General features: G+C 42.6%; 1 protein-coding gene across 1 annotated transcript; it reads right to left on the reverse strand.

Annotated features, from left to right (window-relative positions):
• NADK (NAD kinase) lies at window positions 1–19607 on the reverse strand. Its single transcript, XM_054175718.1, has 12 exons — window positions 19390–19607; window positions 15031–15244; window positions 10834–10917; window positions 7113–7242; window positions 6504–6612; window positions 6214–6299; window positions 5822–5924; window positions 4858–5009; window positions 4259–4358; window positions 3505–3662; window positions 3172–3254; window positions 1–2174 (listed from the first exon to the last, which is right to left on the reverse strand). The coding sequence occupies exons 2-12, from the start codon at window positions 15201–15203 to the stop codon at window positions 2027–2029; spliced, it is 1326 nt and encodes a 441-aa protein (XP_054031693.1). The 5' UTR covers window positions 15204–15244; window positions 19390–19607; the 3' UTR covers window positions 1–2026.
• Between the last annotated feature and the right edge of the window lie 614 nt (window positions 19608–20221).

A 20221-nucleotide genomic window follows, 5' to 3' on the forward strand; every position in this document is an offset into this window, starting at 1 on the left:
AAAACAATCTGACATTTCTAGAGTTCAAAAAGTAGACAGTTATTAAATAACCGACTACTCCACCGAGGAAACCCGTAAGCAGCTTCAAAACAGTGATAAAACAATGACTGCAGCTTCAAGTGAAAGATAAATCCCAAAAGCTGTCTGGATATTCTCCAAGATAGCACAAAATTCATCTATTTCCACCAAATCAACCCAGTATTCTATTTTACAAAATGTACAGACCAAGTATTCCTTTCTATTAACACATTTGCCGTTGTGATTCGTATCATCAGCCAAGGCTTTGCTTCTCTCTCCTGGAAAAGTGCTCTCAGCTGGATTTCATAAAATTAGACAAGACTAGGGCAGCATCCAAAATGGAAGGGACATTACTGAAACCATCAGAAGACAGCAGGTTAGGCAAAGTTTGGAAATGAACACATTTCCCATTCCCACTTTGGACCACAAAGACAACGTAAGACATTCATGAAGGGTTCACCATCGTTTCTCACTCCACTTCCAAGGCAGTCCCACCTTCATCAGGAACTTCATTCCTCCACAGTTTTATGCCATAGGTTTAAATGTAACAGATCATGTCCATTCCTTTAATGACCAATGCAGCAAGACTTTGAAAATGCTGAAGTTTGGATAGGATGAGCATGAGACTGCACCACAAAGAACATAAATGTAAACATTACACTTGGGTTTGATATTTTTTCAGTTTAAGTACAGTACAAACCCTTTGTTGTTTTTTTCCCCCCAACTATCTTTCTTTTCTGTTGGGTTTTGCTGTTTTTCTTTCATAAAAGCACATAGAATAAAATATGTACATAGAGAAGTTAGAAACAGTTGAAAGCATCTTAAAAAAAGTAAATACAAGACTTAGAATATCTTGAGTGTGCTGAAGGCACCATTGCTACTCTACTGGGAATGTGTCCTCTCCTTTCTCAGCCTGCCACTGCAGTATCCCTTTCTCTATTACTCAGCACCAAGAGCTGGAAGGTACCAGAGGAAGCTAAGGGCATTCGGAGCCTAGCGCAGGATATGCTTTTCTTCAAGGCAGTACTGGAACTAGACACTATAGTAGGAACTGAAGACTAGATTCTTCTTGAGAGCTTGAGGAACTGTGGCCTTGCACTGTGTAGTCTCTAATGCTACCATTTGTCCCAGAGAATCAATCAACAATAATAAAAAACCCACCAGACTGATGATTCCCCACCAAGAACTGGAGAGCTGGAAACCAGCTCAGCTGCAAAAATGGAGATCACTGAAATAACCAAGTCCAGCCTAATGTTCACCCACAGGGTTTGTGGATGCTGACACAGTGATGACAGCCAAGGGTCAATCACTGTTCAAGTGGGCAAGAGATACAGAAATATGTATATATAAAAAATATATACAGTCTTTTTTCCCCCCCACTAGTTCCATCTATTAAAAAAGAAACATTCTTCAGGGGTGTTTCTTCACAGTGTGTCACATTTGCAAGTAGAAGGAGGAAGGAGGAAGTATTTTAAAAGCTGTCTTGATTGAGAGCTGCTCTGGGTTAAGACATTTAAGCTAACAAAGAGGAGCTTCGGGGTTTTCAAAAGCAAATTTGCTAGAGCCTTTATGTGTGTGTGGAATTACTTCAATTCCTTAAATGGAATTACAAATATACCAAATCAAACAGAAGATTTTAATGCCGTTTTGCTACTGCCGCTCTTCTGTTAGGTATCTACATTCAGCCTACCATGTAATTGGTAAGTTAGAGGTTACAATCAAATCTCCAGATGCTTTTGTCAGTACCAATCAGAAGTAACCCAGATTGCTCATGTGAAGGAAATTCACATTGGATTATAACAATCAGAGCCTAATTTCTTCCATTCCTACTCTTGGTAGACAGGAAGTAGCACAATTATCTCCCAGCCCTCAGCAGATCAGACAGATAGAATCCCTACACGTGTCTTGAGACGGCGACCACACTCGTTAGCCAAGAACTTGAATATCCAAGCATATAGAAGGGATACTGCCATATTCCATTCCCATGAGTCTTGTTAGATGTAGACACTCAAAATTCTTCTTCTTCAACAGCAAAATTGTTTTGCTTCTTCCGCACATTCCAGTGTAAACACTCAGCCAAGCTCTCAAACCAGTCGCTCACAGGGTCTCGGAAACAGATCGAAGGAAGGGGATAGCAAGAGGTAGTGATGCTAATACTGTAACAACACAGGAACAGCCCAGTCAGTCAGGGACAATGAACAGCAACAGCAATGAACACTAACAAATCATCTTCAATTCACTAGCTGTGCTTAGACAATGGGGTAACACAAGCAAGTTTAGTCAAGCAATAACCAAGTCTGCAAGCTCATCTCCACAGAGCTAGAATTGTAACAGATGCACTGTGGGCAGCATTCTTTGACACAGGGAGAACACTGAACCCACTCCCCCACCTCCTGCAGTCTTCTGCTGGTCTTCAACATCATCAGGACAAAAGATAATGTAAGTCACCACCTTGATCTTTTAAGTTTCAAGTCTCAGTAATAAGTAACAGCAGTTTGCACAAAGGGCCAGATCTCCCATTTGAACCCTCCTTGGTCTCCTGATCTATCCTCCAGGACAGGAAACACACACAGCTCAAGATGCAGTGTCATGCTAGCTATGCATTTTCCTTCCTGGCAAATTGTATGGACCAAGTCAAAGCCGAAGTTCCTGTACCAGTCAGATATCACAGCTGCCCTAAATCACCTTCAGTCAGGGTATAAGCCCTGCACACACAAACAGAGGCAGCTCAACATGCTGCTCAAGGCACTAACACTGCGAGTCACCACAACGCTCACGGAGTTCACACAGTTTAAACCACCTGGCATTATTCAGAGTACTGCTTACATAAACTCCCCTTGGTTTACACCTTCTCAAGCTAAAGAGCCTTATCTTTAAGCTAAATTTGCAGGATTTTCTGAAGACATATCCATCTTCCTTGCCAAGCATGCAGTGCTGACATGCTTCAGCCTTAACCTCTCACTTGCTGTCATGGGAAGATCTGAAAGCCTGAAGCTAGAAGTTAAAATACTTTTGGCAGCTTGTGCTGTAAGAGGTGTTAGGGTTTATAACAGTTTGTTCATTCACTGCCAGCAACCCTTTTGATGGTTGTTAGAGAATGAGAGAAGTGCATGAATCAGTGTTTTCCAAACTACAAGCCCAAAAAGGCCTGACCTGTCTCCATGGCATATTTCCTGCCTCTTCCTTCCATCAAAGGAAACCCATGCTGTATTCCTGGCATCTGGGGAGAGCATAATCTGAAAAAGAGGAAAAAAAAAAAAGAACTTTAGGTCCCCAAACCACTTTTCAAGAGCAAGGAACAAACACCACCTCCATCCTCCCTCTGAGGAATGACCTCTTGCACAAGTTCCAACCCTGGTTTATACACACCTTTATCCACAAGCAGCAAAGCCCCTATTTGGAAGTACAGGAAGACTTCCCAGTTATTATCTGGTTATTACAGAAGTTTTTTAACTAAGAAACAGAAATAACAGAGGAGAAGCTAACCTTGAGTTCCACTCCAGCAGGAACAACAATAGGTCTGAAAGACAATGAGTGAGGGCAGATGGGGGTGATCATTATGGCAGGAACATTGGGATGAATCATAGAAGCTCCTGCTGCAGCTGCATATGCAGTGCTCCCAGTTGGTGTGGAGACAATGACTCCTGTGAAAGGAGCAGAGATTTCACTGGCATTAGCATCACAATCAATCTGGAAGACAACTAAGAAATAGCACTGTTGTGAAAATGAAGCATAGAGTGTATCAGCTTGTGTTTCACAGCAGAACTGCAGTCTAAGGCACAAAAAGGCAGAAACTCCTCTAATCCTGGCACAGTAAGTTTGTTCCATGGCTTCAGTAAGTTGCATAAGCTTCTAGATCTCAGGTTACACAACTTTGTAGGAGTGACACTCATTTTTTTAAAGGTAACAGCTTTAAAGATTAACTTCCCTATTTCATCTGAGGCCTTCAGCAAGTTCCAGGTATCCAAATTTTTCTGAGTAATTTCTTGCCCTTAGCTCTAACATTCCATAGCCAAAGGAACTGCCACTTGCCTTCACAAGTCCACAGAAAAAGCTTACAAAAACTTCAATGCTTCGCTGCGGGGCACAGTAGGTACCAAGAAATAAACACACTGATGCTTTCTGTCACCAGAGTGAACTGAAGCTTGAGATTTGGTTTCCCTGTGAGAAAATCCTCTAGCCAAACAGCAACAGCCTACATGTAAACTGATAAGCCATTTAAGTCAAGAAGCAGACTCACCATCCCCTTGCACTGTTGTTATCAGGTGCCCATCTAGAAAGACATCTACATTGGAAAGGTAAGAGGAAGGGCCACGATCCACTACAACTTCATTCAGGACCTGCCATGACACGAAACGTTACACCAGTCTGCTGCTGATGATTTGGCAATGAAATCAATGACAAGCCAAAACCTGCTTGCCAGACCTTTGAAACATTCATGCTGGTTCAGGACCTGCCAAATGAAACCCTTTACACTTCTGCCTTATCAAGTACCAGCTGAAGTTTTCAGATGTTCAGAACTGTTCCCAGAAGCTGGTTACTAACAATGTGCAGAGGTTTTCTGTTCACTTATTTAAAAAACCACCTTTGGGATAACCCATTTCAAAACTACTACGTTGTTTGCCACATAGAAGGAAAATACTACCACAGGAAAGCATCACATTGGCACTTATGATTGCAGAAGGTAATGAGATAGTCACTTTAGTGCACATACTTTAAATTGAGCAATAGGGATCTGTCCCACGCCACTGTAAGTAAACTAATGAACAGGGAAAAGTGACAATAAAACAAGTACAGAGCCATTTACAAGCAGTTCTTGTGCTTCTTTTGCCCTCTGACCTGATATTGCATGATTTGCTTGCCCACTTCTTTCTCTATACTTGCAGAGACCACTCCGTTTTCTTCGATACCGTTCTGCACCGTCATCTTCTCCCTGTGCTCTTTCACCACTTTGACTTTCAGCCTGCTTCGTAGGACAAGGGCTGCATTGCCTAGAAAGGGAAGAGAGGAGAAAGCACACCAAATGCTATGCTGGTAGAGTAACTAAACCCTTGTGATGATTAGCAAACTGTACAAAATGCCATCCACCTACTGCCCCTGCTTTCAACATGCCCAAATTCATTCACAAGATAATTGCCTATATTTCGTGGAAGCCCAACTCTCATTTTTAGTAGTACTGAGCAAAATTCAAGTCCAATTTGAACCCAGTCCTTCCTCCCTTTCCTCATGATAGGAATAGGAGATTTAAGTTTTATATGGACATGCTTAGGATGGGAACACACTGCTGGGCTTGTGTGAGCCTCACTGAGCCAAAAGCAGAGCTTAAAGAGAATTGGAAACAGCCATTAAAAGAACATTCTAGCAACAGGAGGATTTGAGCCATCTTTTCAGGAATCTGCTTTGGATGCAGCTCAAATAACCTCATATTGAAGAAAATGTCTTTCCTTAACTACTTTATTTGCCTGTCTTGTCAGTATTTGAGCACTGCACTACCACAGCCTTCAGAACCATGCTCCAGTTGTGCTTTTAGCTGTCATTTTAACATGAGTTCTGCATCATCTTTTACTTGTTTACTCCACTCCAAAGTTCTTTCTCAGCTATTTTCCCTTAGAGAGCAGCACAGAAAGCAGCACTGAATGGGTCAATGCAAGGCAATACTATGGTTAGTTTAACATAAGTTTCTTGTGTCTCAGTCTTATGGGACCACCTCAAATGAGTTGGTTAAGAAAATTTACTTGTCTTGGAAAAAGCTGCAGAAAATGTAACAAAAAAGAAACACCACACCTTGTCCCCTTAAATTTACCTTCTATAACCTGAGTGACTTGGGACTGAAAATTCTCAAAATTAAATGGAGTAAGAAATCCAAGGGATCCCAGATGAAAAGCCATAACTGGAGGTACACTACCCTATCAATAAAGAAAAGAATTTAAAAGCTACTGAATAAAAGCAATTCATACTTCAACTAATTGCCTGTAAATACTTTTGACTATTGATGCAACTGTGCATAACAAAAGCAAGACATTACATAAACTGTTTTCAGAAGGTATAGGGTAAAACAGGCTTTGATTTTTAAAAGAGGAATGAACAGCAAAGGACAAATGCTGTCTTAAACAGCAAAGGAAAAAACCCAACCCCACAACCTTCAAATACTTCAAAAAGAAAAGGTCTTTAAGTCTACTTCCCACAAAGACCAACCTGGAAAAGTGAAGAAGCATAAAGTAAGGTTCCATCTCCTCCCAGGCATATGATAAAGTCTATCTGATTGGAGATGTCATCATAATCTAGAAGAATGTTGACGTTTTTAATTAAGCTTTATCAACAGGCTCTATTTCCTAACACAAACAGAGAGCAGCATGCCAGCATTCACTCACCAGTACGAAAACACAACCAAGGGCTACCAACAGCTGTTTGCAAAAGACATCAGTTCACAAACAACTAAGGAAATAGCAAGACAAACCAACTTTACTTTCAAGAAATCACCATACCTTCTCTGAAGGTGCAAAACTTCTTCTTCACTGGTCCAAAATTCTCATCATTAGCTATAGCAGGGTCTTCCAACACCTTTTTCTCTACATACACTATCATATTGTTCTCCTTAAGAAAGGTAAGATAAGCTTGTTAATACCTGCTTCAAATGAAAAAGCATTTGACTTTCCCAAGTTAAGCAACATACAAACAGTATTTTAGAGAAATGGTCTGCACCTGTTGGCTGTTAATGCATGGTCTAATGCTAGTGAGAGTTTTGCAGCATGCAAAAGAGTAAATCCAATAAACTAAGCTGTGGAATATAGGTTACATGATGCAGCAACACTGCTGTTTGTTCAAAGCTTAAAGCTTTTTATATCCCATTCCCTGGGATGGGAACTTTGAAGTGCAAACAGAATGAAGGAATGTTTTGGTTTTACTTTTTTTCCCCCCAAGCTCTTTATAGTACTTAAGTATTAACCTTAAGCTCTGAAACGAGTTTTACTACTTCCAGTGGCAACAGGTAAAACTATTTGTTTGCCTATCCAACTCTGCACATTCCACATGCAGCAGAATCAGTAATTGAAAACAGTTCAGATGTGAATTTTTTCCTTGTGGGAAGAAATTACCTCAGTAAGATACACACAAAGCTCTTTGAAAGGCTGCAGCAGGCTGGCATCCCGGATCTTCTTAATAACAAGGACGCTCTTGGGAGGTTTGTTCCATGTCAACCGCTGGCTTGCTGGATCCTGAATGTGCCTAGAGAACAGAAAAAGAACCCAGTGCTGCTACCTTCTGCTTTGCCAACCTTCTGGTGAAGAATATATCCTTGCACTCAGCCCTGGAACAGCAGAAAGGAGGTTTGGATTGTAATGGTGCTTTTTCCCCCATGAACCAATCACTGCTTTACGATATGTAGACAGTAACACAGTATTAAGGTCTCCATCCTTGTGACTGCTGCCATGCTGCCAACACCTGCACACAGGGGCTTGAACAGAAGCACTGCACAAGCTCTGGGATCAAGCATCTCCCCAGATGCTTCCAGCCATAATGCTTTCCTTTGTCTTGTCTCAGTGCTCTCTCCTCTTACACTGACTCCAAATAAGGAGAAATATTCAATGAGGGAATCAGGAAAAGCTACAGCACAAACCTTTCCCTGGCCCATACTGGAAGTCAAACAGCTCGAGCCAATGGAAATTCAAACAGGAGTGCAACAGTCCCAGCCCAGATAGTCTTGTTTCTTTTTAGCACCTTTGCACTAATACTAACCACTGTACAGCCACTGTGTTCTATTGTCAGCACAGAATTCTGAGGCTGGAGAGCCCTAAGGATAAATACAGGTACACAGTTCTGCAGCTTGCAAGAGGGCTCAGTAACAGAGCACTTATGTTGCAGTTCCCTTCCTCATTTCTATCTGCTTCTAAGCTGCATAACTGCACTGTTGCACTTCATGCATATTACCAGGATCCCATCCTTTTCCATATGGTGCAGGCATAATCCATAAAGCCAAGCAGATCAGTAGAAATGCTGAGCAATCCAAATTTACAAAGAGATTGGGATTTAGCATTTCAAGGGTTAAAATAAAGGAGATGATGTTGCTGGAGGTGGACTGATCTGCTCATTTTCCTTTCCAAAATGCCTATATTCTACACAGAAATGCAGAAGGAACTGATGAAGTGGTCTAATATCAAAAACCTTTGCTACCAAACCTCACATTAGGAAGGTTTCCTCTGACTTGACTAACCAACCAACAGCTACACTGAAAATAGAGTAAAAGAAAACAAACTAGGAAGGGCTGCATGAGTGTGTTTGTTGCTGCCAAGCAGCTGCAAGAGAGCTGAAGCTGAAGTTTTCTGTGCTATTTCCAAGACAAATGGTGCCTAAGGGAATATTTTCTATACTGAAAGTTCATTTCACAAAAATTAATTCAAGTCTCAACACAGTTATTAAAAGGCAGAAAATGCACACAGAGAAACCACCCCCAAAAGCATTTCAAGATGACCAGGCTATCTTCTAAAGCTGGCAAAAAAACAGATAGCACTTCATAAAGTTCATAAAGGCAGAACTAACACAGACTCCACTCAAATGAAAGACAAACCTGTTTCTCCTGTACTCACCAAATCCAGGAACTTCTACTAAATGAAAGATTATTCCTAACATGCTTCAAAATCTTCATGTTTCCTTTCAGAAGTCAGGCAAAAATAACAGCTCCAAAATAAACACAAGCTGTGGCTTTTATCACTTCTTAATAACTGCTACTTCAAAAGAAAACATTTTTCTCTGATTTTGGTTTTTTTTGAGAGTTAAGTATTTCAACTAGAATCAGCACAAAGTTCCAAGGCTTCACAGAAAACTCCTGCAAAATAGGGTTTACAGCCAATCTTCAGAGGCAAAACTTCATGAGAAAAATCCCATTTCAAGGGTTGAAAACTTGACCTCTCCCCAACACCACAGACACCTGAGTCTTTGCTCACTGAAGAGTCACCCAATTCATCTGCTCATCTTAAAAAAGTCTTGGTAAAGCAGGTTTTACAGTACAATCACCAACACTAGAACTTCAAGAGGCACCAAGATCTTCACTAACTTAAAGGAGGGGGGGGAAAAAAATCAATCAAATTTTCTGTTAAAAAATACTCTCCAATGGAGAGAGTTTAACAGCATTGCTGACTGCAGAGAAGGAAACTCAAAGCAAGAAAGTTTGGCTTGTTTATAGAAGCCATAATAAAATCCTCTTGTCTTGTAAGACCAGTACTTTACAACTTGGTCTTCAAATTGCCATTTCCTTCAGTTCCCTTTTCTGCCCAGCTGCCCTGAGCACTGCACAAGCAGCCTTGTCCCTGGCAAGCAGCTTCTGCTTGCTCTCGCCTGCAGCCTCTCTACTCAACTGATCTTGACAGCGCGGTTATATCATACCCTGCTGGCCCAGCCCATGGGGAGGAGCGTGCCCACCAGTCAGGTGGGTAAACACACAAGGCAAGCTGGGGTTCAGACCAACTGCAAGACTCCAAGCCATCAATTTTAGAATGAGGAAGCTGAGTTACTGTACCCTGCAAGATTTCACCATGCTTTCATAGGAAAGGAAAGACTACCACCACCCTGTCCTGAAGATCACTGCTGCTGAGCTGAAGGTTTAGGCTAACAAGTACTTAAACAGCCTATATTTAACTGAAAGAATAAGGAAACTTTTTAAATAGGGACCACTAACTTGGCTGATCTGTAGAACTCTGACATTCCTTACTTGGTCAAGACCCATTGAAGTATATAATACATGGTGTAAAAAAGCAACACTTTTATACCACCTAGCCTAGGAAATTTAAATGTTTTTATGTCTAAGCAGAACTCAGCTCCTACTTTCACTCAACCTATCAGCAGAGTCATGATATTCATACACTGAAACTGCCAGAGATCAGACTCAGAACCCCAAACTACTAACTCAGCAGCAGAAGGCTCTCCTCAGATTTCACAGCAGACAGGACAAGTTCCTTGTGTTGGCCACAAAAATTTGTGTTCCTCTCTCATTCCTCAACACTGCCCTTTATGTATTTCAGTGATGGAATAAAAATGGTAGCAATAGCTCCTCTCCATCATAATTAGATTGCTACAAGGGTGTTTAACCACATGGGAAGTTTACTGTCAATTATGCTGGAAAGTGCTTATTACAGCTGCCACTGCTGCCAACAAACTGTGGATTGCAGATGATGCAAAACATATCTAAACCAAAGTTATTACTGTTCACCTGCCCTGCACTACTTTTTATGTGAAATGGTTCATTTCACTTTTTTCTCCCCCTCCCAAAACAGATATACTGAGCTGTGAAAATACCTGCCTATAGCTTAGGTAGTAGATGGTGAGCCCAAGAACATCACATGAATTAGTAATGGAAACCCAGTAAAATTAATTTCCTTTTATGTCTGTCACCCTGCAGGAAATATTCCAACTGGCAAAGCCACTATCAAGTCACCCAGAGAAATATTGATCATGTTCTAGCAACCCTTGGGATTCATTCAAGCTCACGTTGCACTTTCCAACATGCAGATCAAGCTAATGCCCCTCTAATGGGGTTTGACTCAAGAAGACAGCTCAGCAGTGCTGGTGCTGTCTGTCCTTCTCTAGGACTGACTTTACATTGTCTAAAAAATGTGAGGAAAAATGGCAAGCCAGTTTTGGCAGTGCAGATCCTGAGCTGGCAATCAAGCAGCATGAAAAATCATGGAACGCCAGGCCAGAAGGGACCTCAAAGATCATCCAACCTCTCCAAGTACCAGGATACAAGAAAAAAACCCAATCTAATTAGAGGGTGAAGAGTGGAGAAGCAAACTCTGTTCTTCCCCACAGTTCATTTGTACTTACATAATCGTTTTAGGATTTTGCAGCATGCAGGCCTTTGGTCCAAACGTGGTCACTGGGCATGGTCCATGCAAGGAGCGTGTTCTCCTAGTGACAGATGGGTAAAACAACATCATCAGTAAGTTGAAGGAACATGATGACAAACTGGGTATGATTAGCTCACCAAAACCCAATCTTCAAAGGGCTACACTAAGCAATACAGGACAAAGCACATTTCTTAAGCCTGCACTATTGGTTGATCAGCCAAGGTAATTCTACACCTATTACCTCTCACATTTCACCTAAAACTTACCTCCTGTACCTGCTCCTTTAAAGTGATGTAACAGAGTTTACCCCTTCACATACTTCACACACCCCTTGCCTTACTTCACACACTGAGTAATCAATTTCTAAATATTAGTACCAGCCACCTATTCTTCTTGGATTCATTTCATTCTCAACTTTGCACAAAGGAAGCATCACAGCCTCCAAAATATAGTCAATTTTTTTCCAAGTTGCTTCTGTGGATTCATGTCCAACCTGCAAAGATCCTGTTTAGTCTCAACTCTTCTGGACACTCCCTGTGTCCTTCACAGAGACCAGCAGAAAAAAAGGTGTAGATAAATCCCAAATCATAAAAACAATCAATTCTCAGGTCTCACTACTGTGAAAAGTCCTATGTTTAAGAAGCAAGGCACAGATCATTAGCTGTGTCATTCTAACACACTAAAAACCTTTCTCAAGCTGGAGTAGGAAGGGCATTAATAGAACTAATAGAGACCTCAGCTAGTAGTGATCCCAAGTAACAGTCAACACAAGAGCATAAACAAGTGTTTAACACTTCCAAGTGCTCAACCTAGTACTGGAGCAGCTGATTTTTGAGGAAGTGATTTCATACCACTGAGAACTGATCAAATCAGACATGTGGCAGCATTCAGCAGACACTCAAAAAAACTCTCTGTGGTGACACTAGCTGAGAGAAAGAGCAGCAGGGATCAGGTTTTCTGAGCAATTCAGTAGTCTCATAACCTTCACTTAAGAAATGTGCCTAATTAAAAACCCAAACACAAGCCAAGGCCTTTTGTTTACATGGTACAAGCACTTTCTCCTCCAGAGTATTTTGGCGTGCATTAATTTCTGTTGACAGCAAGAGAACCAAACAAGCAATAAAATAAGCCTAAGACTGTTGTTTTCAGGCCATGTTCTCAGCAAAACAACTGTTAGTTGTGTGTCAACAGTGTGTGCAGAGGCTCAATCTGCATCAGTTCCTAAAGGGACATCAGCTCATCAGCTTCACTGCTGCAGACAATAACCACAATATTCTTCTGCATTTCTTGCCTACATCTTGCCTGAGAGCCCCCAGTTTTAGAACAGGCCATGCAGAATGATGAAATCTGGTATAAATACACAGAAAATAGCTTAATGAGTGCTCTTCATCTCAATAAGGGTCAGTAATGTTAGGTTTCTCAGTGTAAGTCTTGACAAGGATTTACAAAGGGATCTCCAACACCAAGGCAACCCCTTCAGATTTTTTTTGCCACAGTCAAGTCACAGTAACTGTGTCCAATCATTTAAATGCTTTTTTTGTTGTTTAAATCTTTGCATTTAAGTTAACCAATTAATACAACACAAACTCTTCAGTTCTAAGGTATATGGAGATACCTATCTACAGTATCAGGCCTTAGGCTTTGAATAAGCAGGAGGAAAATGCTTACTTTTCCTATCTAATAAGAGCTAATATCATCTTAGTCTTCAAATAAACAGCTCTGAAATGTCATTTATCCCCAAACTTAAGCCCCACCCAGAACACAGGATTACTTCTAGCTCTAGGATGAGATTATCTGGAGCAAGTCAGAACTGTTCTGCCTTTCTTCCCTCCCATCTCCTTCAGCAAATCTCTAAATGGGAGTAAAAACTTACTCAAGCCACGTCACTGCTGAAACATTGTGTAAATGCTATTAGAATGATTCCATTAGAAAGCAGGGGGAAATAGGCCTTTCCTGTGCTTAATTCAATTAACACAGGAACTGGTAACTAACCTATTGCTTGGCAGTCACAAATCATTACTGCACTGCCTTCTATTGTGTATATTAGACAGTAGCCAGACCAGCCCCATGACTCACTCTGGTACTAAAAAAAAACCCTCAGAAAACTAATAAAAATCAAAGCCAGATGACAGGTTAAAAAGACACAATTCAGGAACAACAGCAACATCTCTTTTGGTTCTGTGTCTAATAAAACATGTATGTGTGTGTGAGATTCCAAGTCCCATAATGAAATGAGTATTGAATTTCCTATATCAAGGGATATTTGTTTTTCAAATGATTTTTTTTTCCCATTTATAAGTCCAGGCATGACTGCTGCAGACAGATAAGATGATTACTAAGTAATCTGTAATGTTCACCTTATTTATATTAAAACAGATAAATGAGCAAGGGTTTGACATAATTGGAGATTAAAATGTGCTACTATGTGTAAAGGAATGGTGAGATTCTATCAACATGTGACAATTACTCTTGAAATCAAGATAGTTAAACAACACCCTGGCAACAACAGCTCCCTCTTCTCAAGCTGCTCCCAAATAACTGTCCTTTTACCTTCTTTCCACACAGGTCATTATTCCACACCACTCCCAGCAGCTGGATAAACTCTGTTCCTACAAGAGGCATTAAATATCCACATCTGACCTTCATGGCATTCAAAGTTTTCCCTGCAAGCTCTGATTAATCACTGCTATACATTTTGGTTGAGATTTGCCTTGGTTTCATCAGTACTCAATCTATGCACAATTCAGTAAATAGAAGGTGAAATCTCTGAGTGATGAGCAGTTAAGGTGTAGTAAGGCTGCCTTTGCTAGGAATGAGCAGCAGTACACTGGAAATTACACAGCTTGTAGGACCAAAGTATTTGTCAGCTCAAAGCAGAGGTGAACACTTCTCTCCAGTACCACACAGCAAGCTTGAGATCTCTGACTCTGCAAAATGCTAAACTGAAGACAGCCAGTGAAAGAATGCAGAGCATCCTAATGAAATAAACCTGATCAACAACAGCCCTAATTCAACCCCACAAACTGTAGACAACATGTTCTCAATTCAGATTGACTTAAATTTATACTCTTAAAGGTTTAAGTGAAGAACAGGAAACTCATCCATTTTACAGCACCTTTAAGTTGTTAAAGTCTTACATATTGACTACAACTCAGCGCAGAAGCAGTACAGAGCACAGCACTTTCCAAAGCATGAAAGCACAAAGACCTTCTGAACCATGCATGCAAAGCAAGTACTTTCCTAACCTTTTAGCCTCTTCAGAGCCAGGCCTTCATTAGTCCTCCCTTCATAAAGCTTCCCCCTGTGATCTTCAGCCTCACCCATCTACGCTCCTGCCCTGCAAGAGCTTTCCTAGCAGCAAAGCAGTAACTCTGGACGAGAATTTCAGCTGTTGAGAAACTCCTCCAAGATTCTGTCCGTGCTTCTGCAGAGCCACAGCATAAGTCAGGCAGAGCTCTGCTATCCTTCCCACCAGATGATGACACACTGCTGCCACAGGCTGCTATTCAATATTTACGAGTCCAAAGATCACAAACCCCAGAAGTCCTCTCCGAGCTGTCCGCATGACGAGAGCCTCGCAACGAGATTAGAAATTTGGCTCCGAGGGAACGTGGGCGTTTCTCACTCCGATGAAACACTCTGCAAGCACAAACTTTGTGCTGCCTCACCTTACCATGCAACCTTACACTCACCCAGGTTCTGAATACACTAGAGCTCCCAGCAGCCCTCACAACCGGCCAGGACTCATTTACATGAAGACCTCTTTGCAGATGCCCACCTACGTCACCCATAGCACGCTCCGCTCATCATCTCCCTCTTTATTACCACAGGCCACTACTTTTTATTTCAGTTGATTACACAGAATCACAGAGTGTTAGGGGTTGAAAATGACCTCTGGAGATCATCCAGTCCAACCCCCATGCCAGAGCAGGATCACCTAAGGCAGGTCACACAGGAATGCATCCAGGTGGTTTTCGAATGTCTCCAGAGATGGAGACTCCACCACCTCTCTGAGCAGCTTGCTCCAGTGCTCCTATCGCTCCCCACAGCTTCAAGACCATGGTTATATACAAAAAAGGAACAAAAATTCACATCTAGGTAACTTTTTTTTTTTTTTAATGCTGTTTTCCTTGTTCTTAAAGACAGCACCAAGAGGAAGAGCCAAGAGCCATACCGGAATTCTTTGGTGCTGCCTAGGGCTGGTGAAGCAGACAAACTTCGTGACTTCGCTCGCCCCCGGCTAGTGTTGCTCCACTCCTCATCATCGTGACAGGTTGAGCAATGATAAGCAGAATCTGAGCTCCCATCAGCCTTACTGCCACAGAGTTTTTCTCTATTCATCTCCATACTGGAAGTGAAGGAACCTCAGCGAGAGAGAAATTCAATTCCTGTGGAAAAACACCAGGAGAAAGGGGATAGGGAAGAGAGAGAAAGGAAATCTCAGTATGAGCAAAGCTAATTGATAATTAAACACTGAGCTTACACACTTTGATAAAAAGGATCTGAGCAGCTGAGAAGCTCTTCAGAAGACACTGGAAGGAAAAATGCCCAGAATTCAAACATGTATGCCCCCAGATTGAGAAGAGGCTCAATACAAAGCTGTTTCAAGACCAGCACAGACTGGATGAAATACATTTACTTCAGATGCTGAAGAAGATGAAAAACTTTAGACATTTGCCAAGGAATAAAGACTCAGGAAAAACTATGAAGTCTTCTATTAAATGCTGCACATATTAAATAAATAAAACTAAAATACTCCATTACAGAAAAAAAAAAAACCCAAACCTGTCCAAATAAGGTAAAAATAATGCAATAAAAAATAAAATAATAATAACAATAATAATAATAAAACCCTTCAGTTCTTCATTAAAATTATATTAATACCAGGCTGGGAGGAGAAAAAAAAACAAGCTGAAGGACGACACCAAAGTTCTTAAATCATTTGTGACAAACTGGGGAGATGGTCCAAAACAAACAAGAGGCAATAAGGACATAAGTGAAGTATTTCACTTCCACGAACGGTCAGCACAACTACAAGATAAACAGCTGGCTAGACAGCAGTGTTGCAGAAGTCAAAACCACCAAGCTAACCCCCAAGCTTTAAATAACCATCCTTCCCCAAAACTGCTACAAATCCCAGATCTAAGCTCTCAGTAGCTGAACCACATAAAATAAGTCTCATCAAAATATAAACAGAAAGTAGCTTTGAGTGTAGGAATAAACTACAAGCAAAGAGTATGTAAGACAACACAGTCTAGAGGAGCAGTGCATTCCCCAAACCAGCTGATTTCAGCATAGAGCAAAAAAGTTGGTTCACTAAATATGTGCATTTGTTTTTTAACTGAGTTTCATCACTTCATCTATCCACAGCATCCTGTAGAGGATGGACCATAACTGTATTGGAACCAGGAAAATGGACACTGGCTCCAGAAAATACTCAGAGAATCATGATATTTGGCTCTAAAGTTCCCAGAGGATGATGATCTCCAGTGCTACTTTTCACAGCAACCAAACTTTTAGATCACAAAAGCATCAATAAAAGGAAGTTGTAATTTTAGAGCATGGCTTAAGTTACTAATTTAAACCCACCACCTCATCAAACCAGAAAATACTTCTGCTCCTCCTGTAGAGTAGGCTTATCCTAAGAGAATGGCACAGAGAGGTTCAATTACTGTCATCCATTAATAATTGATAAGAGCCTGCACTTGCAAAAGGATCAGTGTTTAGTTGTTGGTTACTTATTGCTTAGTACCACCTGTGACCAGGACTTGGGAAATTGCCATTGCAACCCCGCTGTCATTTTTTGGTTACAACTAAAACCAGAGAAATATAAATCCATTCTTAAACAACTTGGAAGGTCAATATAAATTTGGTGCCAGTTAGGTGATTTAGGCACACAGCGACTCCAGTTGTGCAAGCAATTGTAAAACAGCCTGTAGAAACTGACTCACAACTACTGTTAATGGGTTTTGATTTGTATCACCCTTTTATCACAACCTCATCAAGCTTCCAGAACATAACTCTAGCTGGTTGAGCCAGCCACAGAAAACAAGCCATTTAGATAGGAGTTTCAGAAAAGAAATTACTTTAATATAACACATTCAGTGTCTCTGAGTGAAAAGGGGCTTTCAGTATCTCAAGAATAATAAAGACAAGAAAAAGCCAGACTGGAACTGGTAAAGAAAAAGCAGATCCCAACAACCACTGCAACTGTGTTTCATCATCAAATTCAGAAGCCAGCTATTTCCAGAAGAAACTCTGTGCTCATAGAGTTACCCTAGAAAATGATGCAAAATGGGCACAGACCAAAACCTGACAAGCTCAGGCAGTCCATCCACAGTGCATCATTTTCATTTGCTTTCCCACTACACAGGTTAGCAACTCCTCACTGCATTTTAACCAAACACTGAGAGCTTGAGCTGAGCTCAGGGAAATAAACACTGCAACTATTGAAGTGTATGGAAATGCAACTGTGAAAGCAGTTTATGGAGTGGTCCTCTCAGTAACTTAACAGTTAATATATCCACATCCTATTCTATAGCATCATTAGCAACTCAGAAGTACAAACAGCAATAATTTATATAGTAGGCCAGAAATAAGGTGTGTTTCCAAGGACATTGTTTGAAGTTCTTTCACCTGACAGGTGTTGCCAGTAAAGAAAATCAGATTAGTACAAAACTGGAAGCAAGACAGTGTCCAGACCTGCTAAATACAGCCTAAGAACTTTATATTCCTTCCATGTAATGCCTTCCAATTCAGGATGTTTTAACTACAGCTTACACCACGTACTGTTTAATTAACATTCCCTCACAAGACCTTTATTAAATAAGCAGACTTGACACAAGGACAAAACTATCACTGGACAGCTTCCAGGATTGGATCCAAAACCTTGAAGCACATGGCAGCAAACTAGTGAAGAGGCTGCTCTGGTCTCTCATGCCCACAACTGAACACATTTATTCATCTTCATATGCAGCCAGCTTTTTCCTGTAGTTTCCCATCTTCAGCTTCTCTGCCATTATAAACAAACACTTCCACGAAGCAGAACCTCACTGGGGTTTCATCAAACCAGCTTTACATAGAAGGAATACAATACTGTAACACCCCCAAAGCTTTCCTACACTGTTCAACTTCATGTTGAGAAATTGTTGAGGAACCACACTCCAGGTCAACTCTACGGTACAAAAGGAGTCAAACAATTCTACTGAGCTTTCCTAGACGAGTACTCCAAGTAAGGGTTATGTGTGCTCACATCTCAAGAGCCATCTTCTCCACTGTGACCACAGTAAACAGCACGCAGAGAAATGTGATCTTCTGATAGAGCAGCTACCAAGGGCTGCAAATCACCAAGTAATTCCATTTTGTAATGAGCATGCTTGGAAGCTGTTATTTAGTAACAAACTTCCTGTCAAAAACACTGCCTTATATCATCACTGTTAGGGGATTACTGCAGACTCCATCCTGACCAAACACAATACTTTTAACACAATAATTCTACTAATTTCTTAGAAACTGCATCAAGCATTCAAAACTCCTTGTTCTGCACCTTCATTACCAATCTTGCATAAAACAACAATGTGTTTTATAACAGAAAAGGTACCACTTGCTCCTGTGTTACAGACCACTGGGCACTTCATCAGTTCTATGGAGAAGTGTTTCCATCAGTATGTTGTGCTGAAAGAAAGCACTTTGACTGTATGCATATGACTCCGTTCCCAAGGTACTAAAAGTCTTCTCACCCAAATAAAAGGCACTGCACAGAGCAGACAAAACTTCTTTTTGGTTTGGTTTATTAGTTCACATTCTAGTGCTCCTGCACAGAAAGAAAACAAAGTAACATGCCACAAGGAAATGTAGCTGCCTTGACAGCAAGTGAAATTTAGTAGCAGGCTTTTTGATTCCACACCCAAGCGCTATTTCTCCTAAAAACCAGACAGTATGACTATCACGTGTTAAATACCCAGGAAAAACAAGTCCCTTCGCTAACCCTTTCGCTTCGGACACACCGACACACTCACCAATACCAAAGGGCAGGCATTAATAGCCTAAAACCCACCGGCATCCCTTCCAACTGATGTTCACTTGCTTGTTTTGCTCGCAGACGCTGGCCGTGCCAGGAGATCGCGGGCCAGATGAAGCGGTTTCACTTGTCATCCCCTCGGGAAACTCTCCCAGCCCAGGGCTCCTCACGTTACCGCAGCACAGCGGCTGCATTCCCGGTGAGAAGCTCTCCCGGCTGTGCAGGGGTTACCTGGATGCCCGCGAAGGGACCCACGATGTCCCCAGGGCGGCAAACGAGCGCCTAAAGGGCCGGGCCGGCCCCCGGGACCCGCCACAAGGGACACAGGCGCTGCGGATCCCGCCAGGGGCCGACGGCCCAAAGCGGCGCCGGCCCCGCCACAGCACAGCCCCCCGCAGTGACACACACCGGGGAGACGCAACGAGCTCCCCGCTGTACGAGTGCGCTCGGCCCGTACGACCTCCTCCGGGGTCTCTCCTCAGCGCAACCGCTCTCCCAGCGTCCCCAACTCACCGCGTCCCCGGCTGCTGCCCGTCCCGGCGGAGCCTCCCGCTCCTACCACCCCTTTCAGAGGCCGGCGCGTCGCCCCCGACAGTGGCTGTGGCGGTGTTGGCGGCGGCCGCGGCTGCTCCCGGGCAGTGAGCGGGGCCGCCAGACCCTACGCGCCTCCATCGTCCTCTCCCCGCCTCCTCGGGAGCGGCGGCCCCGCCGGCGGCGCAGCGTGCGTGCGCCCCAGCTCCGCCCCCCGCGCCGGGCCCCGCCCGGGGGCACACAGCGCGGCCAGGGGGCGCCGCCCCGCGCATGCGTCCCGGGGCTGGCGGCCGCCATGACAGCCGCGGGCTGGGCTGCCTGCGTGCGGTGGTTCTGCTCCCTCGTTACTTGGGATTGGAGCATTACTAACACCACCAGCAAGGCCGAAATGCTAAGGCAGGCGCGCAGCCCCTTAATGCTTATCACGAACGCCATCACTTTGGACACCGGAACTCAGGAGGTTCCATGTAAACATAAGGGAAAAAATTCTGCCACCACTGGGAGGGTGGCAGAGCGCTGGAGAAGGCTGCCCAGAGACAACGTGGAGGCTCCAGAGACATTCAGAGTCCTCCTGGACATGACCCTGCGTGACCTGGGGGGATTCCAGCCTATGCTATGCTGGGATTCTGTGATAACAGTATCGACCAGGTGATAGTCCAAGATAATTGAACTACAGATTGCTCACGGGCAAGCGTTACACTGCTGTGGTTTTGGGTGACCACACTGCTGTGGTCACCTCCCCAGTGGCTGATAAGTAGGTACCAGACTGAGGCTTTGGAACTCTGTCCAGTGGAAGCACTGCAAAGTCCCACAC

This window comes from Dryobates pubescens, chromosome 33, assembly GCF_014839835.1.
Source record: "Dryobates pubescens isolate bDryPub1 chromosome 33, bDryPub1.pri, whole genome shotgun sequence".
In the NCBI taxonomy this organism is placed as follows: domain Eukaryota; kingdom Metazoa; phylum Chordata; class Aves; order Piciformes; family Picidae; genus Dryobates; species Dryobates pubescens.

Excerpts from the sequence above, each read along its gene's own strand:
- NADK (XM_054175718.1), bottom strand. The coding sequence starts at position 15,203 with ATGGAGATGAATAGAGAAAAACTCTGTGGCAGTAAGGCTGATGGGAGC. Across the intron at positions 6,300-6,503 it reads GTTTTGCACCTTCAGAGAAG|ATTATGATGACATCTCCAAT; the intron begins GTATGGTGATTT and ends ACATTCTTCTAG. Across the intron at positions 2,175-3,171 it reads GAAATATGCCATGGAGACAG|TATTAGCATCACTACCTCTT; the intron begins GTCAGGCCTTTT and ends GTGTTGTTACAG.